This window comes from Borostomias antarcticus (assembly GCF_949987555.1).
Source record: "Borostomias antarcticus genome assembly, chromosome: 18".
Lineage (NCBI taxonomy): Eukaryota > Metazoa > Chordata > Actinopteri > Stomiiformes > Stomiidae > Borostomias > Borostomias antarcticus.
In genome coordinates, this window is record NC_140251.1 from 18,146,447 (window position 1) to 18,155,027 (window position 8,581).

The window sequence follows — 8,581 nt, forward strand, 5'->3', positions numbered from 1 at the left end:
TGTCAGGAAAACGCCAAAGAATATAAGTGAGTTTTGAGGCGTGATTTAAACACAGAGCAGAGCATGGCACCGAGTGATGAGGACTCCACCACAGTGAGCCAGGTGAAGACTGCCATACTGGGGGACTTGAGAGGGCGATACCAAGGACAGCAAAACACCTTCTTACTCGAAAGCACTGCCTCGGACCCCCGGTTCAAGAGTCTGCCCCAGGTGACCCACGAGCCGAGGGATGAAGTTTTTAACGGGCTGAAGGTGAAAGCCATGCAGATGCAGAACCGGGTAGGATATTTAAGTTGAACAAAATATTCCTTCCGTCTGTCTTGTTTAGGTGCCTGCATGCGTGTCTGTGTGCGCGCGTCTGTCTTGTTTAGGTGCGTGTGTGTGTGTGTGTGTGTGTGTAGCTAGTTGGTTATTTATTCCATTCACTGAGTGTGATTTTTTTTCTCCCTCTGTTTGCTTCTACAGAACCCTGGTGCAGCAGAAGGACCAGCGCCAGCTGCTCAGCCCGAGCCTGATGGAGCTGGCGGAGATGTGGAGGAAGCTCCTCCTTCCAAGAAGACCGCACTCCAAGAAAGAAAATGGATTTGTACTCCAGAGCCCCTCCCCCATCCCACTAACTGAATCTCCTCTTCAGTGGTGGAGAGAGTGCTCAGTTTTACCCACTGCTGTCGCCCCTCGCCAGAGAATATCTCTCTGTGCCAGCAACCTCAGTACCAAGCCAGAGAGGTTTTTTCTACAGCAGGCGACATTGTAATTGCCCAAAGGTCCCAGCTTCTACCTGAAAATGTGGACATGCTCATATTCTTGAAAGAAAATGTCTGAGGAGTGAGTGTCACAGACACACTGATGACGCGTGAGTGAGTAATAGAGCCACACACAGCTACGTTTACTTTCACCTGCTCTTACTTGTGTGACAGTGTCACATTTCATTTTTGACCTGATTATTTGGATGCCTGAGGGCTATTGTAGGCCTATGTCTGGGTTTGACCAGGGCTGATGAACACCACTACTGGGGATGATACAGTCCCTCTTGATTTATTTGATTGCCGGGTCAGAGTTTATTTCCTTGTTTGTGAGATATACAGTATATGTTGACCTTTGTCAAGCCTACTATGTAGCAAAGGGAGCTAAGAAAGCACTGTTCTACTAAAGCACTGATGTTCCACTGTGAGAGTGGCCTGTTTTTGGCCTGAAGATGCAGATGTTATTGTGATTGCACCCTCTGCTCGTCAGATAATAAGTTAGAAAACAAACACTGATGTGTAGAAAACACACACTGTGAGTGTTGTTGACTTTTGTTTACAAGATCCAGCTGCTGCTGCAATATTTTTTTATTTTTTTATTAAAATTATATTTTTATGTTTTGAAATTGTAAAAAAAGCAGAAGCACTTTAAACTAAAAGAAAAAAACTGTACACATCAGTGTGTTTAATAAATGCTATGGTTTATTTTCTTCTTCCTCTTTAAATTTTGTGTTTTAAAACTGTGTTTAATAACCGTGATATACCGTACCGTGGACCTTGATACCGTGATATTACCGTACCGTGAGTTTGATACCGTTACATGCCAAGTGTATATGTGTGTGTGTATATGCGTGTGTATATGTGTGTGTGTATACAGTATGTGTGTGTGTATATGTGTGTGTGTGTATATGTGTGTGTGTGTATATGTGTGTGTGTGTATATGTGTGTGTGTATATGTGTGTGCGTGTGTGTGTGTATATGTGTGTATGTGTGTGTGCGTGTATGTGTGTGTGCGTGTGCGCGCTCTAACCTGGAAGACGTGGATGGTCTGCTGCTGGACCGAGAGGACGGCCAGGATGTTCCTGTAGAGGTACAGCCCCTGGTTGTGGGACAGAATGATCTTGTCACACTTAAAGGAGCGCGTGTCACACAGGCGCCCCGTGTGCAGGTCGATGATGTGCAGCGAGTAGTCCTCCAGCGGCGAACGAGGGTTGGGCGTCACCGACTCGTTGTTCCGGTAAACCTCGAAGAAGTACGGCGGAGGCTCTTCCGGTACGTAGGCGGCCGAGCCCACCATGACGTAGCGGCAGTCGTCGGTGAAGAGGCTGCACTCCCGGTTCAGGTGCTCGCCGTTGGACGCCACGTTGGTCACGTGGAGGAGGGAGAAGAAACGCTCGAAGAGACGCCCGCGAATGTTGAGGGAGCGCTGAAAAAAATAAAAAATAAAATCAATCTACCAATGAATCAATTAAACGTAATCCATATCACACAATGCACACAAATATTTCACTTCAATGTGCTTCAAAGAAAAAGAGATATGGTCAGATCAAAGGAAAATGTTAATCGTGTCATATCTACCTGTCTAATCCCTGTCTAAGTAAGGAACCCACATGATACCTGTAAGAATAGCAAGTAAAGAGGGTATACTCAGATTAAGCCTAGTCTACTCACTAAGAGGCACCAACAAGTTTTCAGCCTACGACCAGACAAACTATTGGTGCGTTCGTTTAGAACTGAGAGGTGGCAAATTGCGACTTGCTACTAGGAATGATTAAATAAAACACCGCATGAACTCGCACTTGCTCGTCGCAAATTCGAATATGGATATAGATTTGATTCGATTCAATATCAATTTGGTTAGTGTTAATAAAACCTGTTTTTTTTTTTTTTTTAAGCTGTAACTGTAATTACATGACTGCCAAGTTATGCAACACATCAATACTAGGGCTGGGTATCGATACTGATTTCCAAAAATGAATGAATGAATGAATCATTGAATGAATTAATGAACTATTCATTCCTTCATTAAATAAAAGATCGATTTTGGGATTCATGAATCGATTCTGAATAATTTGATTCAGAATCGATGAATGGATTTTTTGTAACCCAGCCCTAGTAAAGAGGGTGGGCTATGGGCACCTGGTCGTTGCCGTTGGCCAGCGTCTCTCCGCCCTGCTCCAGCAGCAGGTCCTCTGCCGCCTGGCAGCCCTGGTACTCATAGATCTCCAGGGACGTCTGGTCTGACGAGAAGGCTATGAAGCAGCGCCCGTCCGGCGAGAACTTGCGCAGGAAGCAGGGCGGCTTCTCCACGTTCACCACCGTGAAGTTGGGGAAGAGGTTCTGGTGGAAGCAGCGGACCCGGTACCAGTGGGCCCCGGCCCGGCCCGAGCAGATGCGTCGGCGCTCCAGACGGTGGACTACGTTCTGGTTCTGTATACGACGCGGCCGCAGAGTTGGGGAGTCCTCCTCCATGGCAGGACTGCTGGTCGCGGGGAGGATGGGTGGTGATGGTATGCGGCTGGGCTACATCACATAGCTGTCATCATGGGAGCAGAAAGAAGAGACCAGAGGCCACAAAGCCAAAGTATTAATATCACAATATGTGTATTCTTCAGTAGAATTATTTTTGATGTGAGGTGACATAGCTAGAAAATCTAATCTCCAGATAGCTAGCAAGTTAAGAAAAGATGGGTTTTCATTAGCTGGCTATCTAGATATGTATGTATGTATACCTGTTAGCCAGCTACACTCACTCACACTCTCTCTCTCTCTCACTCTCTCTCTCTCTCTCTCTCTCTCTCTCACTCTCTCTCTCTCTCTCTCTCTCACTCTCTCTCTCTCTCTCTCTCTCTCTCTCTCTCTCTCACTCACTCACTCCCTCGTTCTTTGTGGTGTACAACATGGTGACAATGTGTGTGTATGGTCTCCATACATACATACACACACACACACACACACACCGCTGATTTGACAGATGAAAAGTCTCACTACTAGCAGGCTAGCTAGACATAACGTTAACGCAGCAAAACAATCTCATTATCTATAGGCTGTCTATAGGAGATAGATAGCAGATGTTAACTACAGTAGTTAGCTACATTAGGCTAACGTGACGACTAGCAAGCTAGATTGCCGACAATAACACAAGCAACTCCAATTTCAGGACATTCATTTGATTGTTAGACTACGGGATGTATGAAGTGTTAGTTGTTTACCTGTTGCAGTGTGTGTGGGTTGAAAAGGGCTCTGCCCAGCAGCTAGCTGTGTTGATCAGCACAACCAGGCTACCCGCTACAAGCAGCAGGAGAGAAGTGGAGAAGTGAAGCACAGAGAGGACCGGACTCCTCACAGCGCCACAAACAGGCTTTGGTTGGAAAGAGAACTGACTTACTACGTAAATTATGATTCAAATAAGCCATTTGTGTGCATTTTCTACAAATAAGCACCTCCATGTTTACAGTGAAAAATGTGCATTCAGGAAGCTGTTGTATTGAAATAGCCTATGGCCCAGAATGGGATACGACAGTCTTGCTGTGCCTTCATGATAGCCTACCTCTGAGAATGTCTCAAAGAAGGACATAATATCATGATAGCCTACCTCTGAGAATGTCTCAAAGAAGGACATAATATCATGATAGCCTACCTCTGAGCATGTCTCAAAGAAGCACATAATATCATGATAGCCTACCTCTGAGCATGTCTCAAAGAAGCACATAATATCATGATAGCCTACCTCTGAGAATGTCTCAAAGAAGCACATAATATCATGATAGCCTACCTCTGAGAATGTCTCAAAGAAGCACATTTGAACATGAAATGGTGCTCAGAGAGCACAGACCTCCGCCCATGAATGTATCCGTGGCTCTGTGCGCTTGCACATGCATGCAGGCCAGTGTTGCCAACTCTTCAGTAAGGGAAGTAGCTATCGGCTGTCCCAGAAGTCGGTTTACAGCGTGAAGAGATGGGCCCTTTCTCAATATGCATTCTTGTCCGTACTTGCGTCCTTGTGAACTTGTGAAAGGTCATCAGTCGAAGCCCAAGTACTGTTCCAATTCAAAAGTACGCAAGTCCCAGGTCCGCATTAAATGCCAGGATGTGTTCTTGCTCCGCCCATTTTATGGAGGATGCATGGGAGCAGACTTGTGTGGACTTGAGACAGCCAGATATCCCTGAAATCATTTCGCATCAAGAGAACAGTTGTTAGGGCAACACCATTGAAAATGCCTATCTGAATAATCTATCTAAACTAGTAGAAACAGACGTTATTTGGATAAAACGGCCATATAATTGGTTTTAATTGTGGTAATTATCCACATGAAAAGCAATGAAAACTTAAATATATTTACTTTAAAACAGTTTAAAATGCTTTTCAAAATCCTAACAATGGCAGCTGCAGGTGTTCACACAAAACAAGCCGAGAACGTGACGTCAACAAGGACGCTGCTGTTCCAATTGCTGAATGACTGAACTTGCGTCCTCCCGTCCTCCCATCCTTGGAAGTTTATACTCTGATGCGAACTTCCATTGTCCGGACTAGCAAGGACGCAAGTCCGAACTTCGAATTGAGAAACGGCCATGGTTGTTGTATGTTCGGTGAAAGTAGTAGGCCTACTGTTTACAAGTTAGCTGTTGTTTCGAAATGCAGAGGCGAAAGGACCTATGGTGTTTACAGGACGACTTCAGTCGACTTTATTTGTTTGGTTGGTTTGGATCTAGAGCAACCCCAAAAGTTTACCACGCTACTCCTCCCACAGTTCTAAAGGCACACACACGAGTCATATGTCAAATTGACCAGCTTCATCGGGAATCATGTGCTTCCTCATTGCTAAGCAATACCTTTGATAGTTTAATCTATATTCATTTATTAGTGAATTAAAATCCCCATTGACTTGAATGGGAATAGGGAAAATATCCTGTTCAAATATTTGTATCTCGGAAACCTTAAGGCCTACAGTTACCAAACTTGGTAGAGAGGTTAACAGTCAAGAGTCCTACTCGAGAAAAGATAATTACACTGATGGGCCTCACGGTGGCGCTATAACAGCCCACTTTACCTTTTGGTCTGTAACTCTTGAACCATAGGTTGTAAAATCAAAATTTCTTCTAATTAATTATTAAAATCAAAGACATTGTAGGGTTGAATGTAACCCAGAGGAAGAACTACAAGTGCATGCACACAACATCCAACACACATGCACATACTCAAGACACACACACACACACATACACCATACACACACCCAACACTAAGTAATAATGACAGAATGGGCAACCACACTTGCAATTTCCCCAAATTGCACATTTCTGTTTGAGATATGCTGCTATACGTGTAGGTAGGTTCCCCAGCACAGTTTGGAGTAGGTGAAGTGTTAAATAGATAAGTGTATGTATGGGTCTAGATATCAATCATCAATCAATCAAAGCTTTATTTGTATAGCGCATTTCATACCCAGAGGCAACACAATGCGCTTTACAGAGAACAAGGGAGGTGGGCATACGACCCACTCTCTACATATTCCAGAGGGAAGCAAAAAAACAGTAATCACCCGGGGGCCAGATAAGTGAGCTGTAAAAATTCTTCCCTGACCCCTCTCAACAAGGCGATCGAGCAAGCTCCAGGAGTATGTTTGTCTACCGGCTAAGAACATTTATAAAGCAATAAATTACATTAAATTACATTTCAGAGTGAGAGAGGCTAAAAGCATCATAGGAGAGAGAATATTCTACGGACATGCTACGACATCCACAGCAGACACGGGGGTATCTATCGTACTTCGGGAGGTCTGCTGGTGACAGTGGGGCATCCACTGGACCTGGTTAGAAGATAGGAGGGAGAGAGAGAGGCACTAGGGAGAGGGAAGGCAGAGAGAAGGCAGAACAAGGTTAGTAGCACATAGAGCCATACAGACCACACAGATATTGAAACAGGCAACCTGGGGCAAGCTCCTGGAATATATTTGTCTAATGGCTAAGAACATTTAAAGAACAATAAATAACATTAAATTAAATTTTCGGAGCAAGAAAGGCTAAGAGCATCGGGTCCAGGCCTAAGCCGGATGTGGACTGATGTGTGTCTGTGTGTACGTGTGTGTGTGTACTAAATACTACGATATCCACAGCTCCACAGCTGACACTGGACCTGGTTAGAGGATAGGAGGGAGAGAGAGAGGCACTAGGGGAGACAGAAAACGATTAGTAGCACACTGAGTCATTGAAGCAACACAGCAGTCAGAAGAGAACAAGCCTGTTTCAGGATAACCAGCTTCTGTACACTACTTGATAGACATACAATGCATAGCAGGATAAATACCAATGTATACAGAGGATTCACAGGTAGGTTTATATAACAGAATGTAGATGTTTATATTCTACATATATATGTTTATATTCTTCTTATATACTCTATTCGAGTATAAAGTGCTGTTGTGCTGAATGTAGCTGAGTTTTAGTCCACAGTTTCAACAGGCAGCCTCTTCAATCAGGATACTCATGGTCTGAGGGAAGACGCCTCTCTCAGAGTTGGTTTTTAATATGTTAAAAACCATTAAACCATATGTTTAATATGTTCCTTTCTGACCTGAGCAGAGAGAAGAGACTGGACTGAGACTCCGGGTGGGTGGGATTCTTTAGGATTTTCCTGGCTCTGGATCTGCATTGCCTTGTAGATGTCCTGGAGATGTGCAAGAGTCTACCCTGTGGTATATTCCGCTGACCAAACCATTACATTACATTTACATTTCAGTCATTTAGCGGACACCAAATAGCGACTTACAATAATTGCATTTAACATAGGCGGTCAGTGTACTACTACTCGCCAGAACTCACAGGTGCATCTCCTTTCTAAACAAGTGACTGAGAGCATAATCTAGTGCTGAAGCCAAAGTGCAAGAGCAGCAAAATATAAATAGTTGCTTAAGAGGGAGGATCACGATAGTACTTCTTGAAGAGGTGAGTTTTGAGCCTGTGGTGAAAGATGGGCAGCAATTCTGCTGTCCTGACATCAATGGGCAGTTCATACCACCACTGGGGGGCCAGGATTGAAAAGAACCGTGACTGTCGATCGACCGCAGGGGCCTTGAAGTGATGGGGCAACCACTCTTCCCAAGGTAGCAGTGTTAGTGCTCTCTGGAGGTGGTGATGAGTCCAGTCAGGATGCCCATTGCCCTCAATTGATAAGATAAATCACGCTGTAGGAGAAGGAAGTCCTCCCTCTTGGCCCTGATAATGCTCTGTGCAATCATCCTTATCTATACTGTATTAACAATCTCAATTGTACATACTGCGGTTTGGCCTTTGATTCTACTAGTGCACAGGGCCCATGGGCCCATTGTAGTTTGTAGATCTATCTATCTAATATCAGTGATTAAATCTGTGACCCATACAGCAAACTCTGCAAGGCTGCACGTGTAGACTATAGAAAGCATTTGGCCCTACTCCAACACCAGGGGCAGATAAATCATTTTCAGTTAATCAGTTAAAATTCACAATTGAAATCATCACTTCCAGCATACAGAAAGAAACCGAAACAAATGCGCCTATTGATCTGACTATAGACAATATTTATGCTTGTTCAAAATGCACTTGCCATGACATGGTTGCGTCTATCTGGGGTCCTCTAGAACGTGTCTGAAGTGGAATTAGTCATTGGAAACAAACAGTTTTGTGTTAATAGTATTCTCAGTAAAACACCTTGTTTTACTGCACAATATAGTTGAAAGGCCTTTATTCTGAGATTCCATAGTGAATTGTTCTGGAATTAGTGTTAATCTGTATAAGGGACATTAAGGCTTCAACAGTGTTCTGGAGCTCAACCTGGAGCTGGAACTCTAAGACAGTGGAGA

At 44.1% G+C, this 8,581-nt stretch overlaps 1 protein-coding gene across 1 annotated transcript in view; it reads right to left on the bottom strand.

Moving 5' to 3' along the window:
- The window catches only part of det1 (DET1 partner of COP1 E3 ubiquitin ligase), a 9,803-nt gene extending 5,765 nt beyond the window's left edge, over positions 1 to 4,038 (bottom strand). Inside the window, exons 1-3 of the mRNA XM_084453017.1 lie at positions 3,956 to 4,038; positions 2,883 to 3,279; positions 1,774 to 2,169 (exon numbers count right to left, since the gene is read on the bottom strand). Of these exons, the coding sequence (XP_084309143.1) occupies positions 1,774 to 2,169; positions 2,883 to 3,215 (729 nt within the window). The 5' untranslated portion in view covers positions 3,216 to 3,279; positions 3,956 to 4,038. The remainder of the gene's footprint in view (positions 1 to 1,773; positions 2,170 to 2,882; positions 3,280 to 3,955) is intronic.
- Positions 4,039 to 8,581: the final 4,543 nt, after the last annotated feature.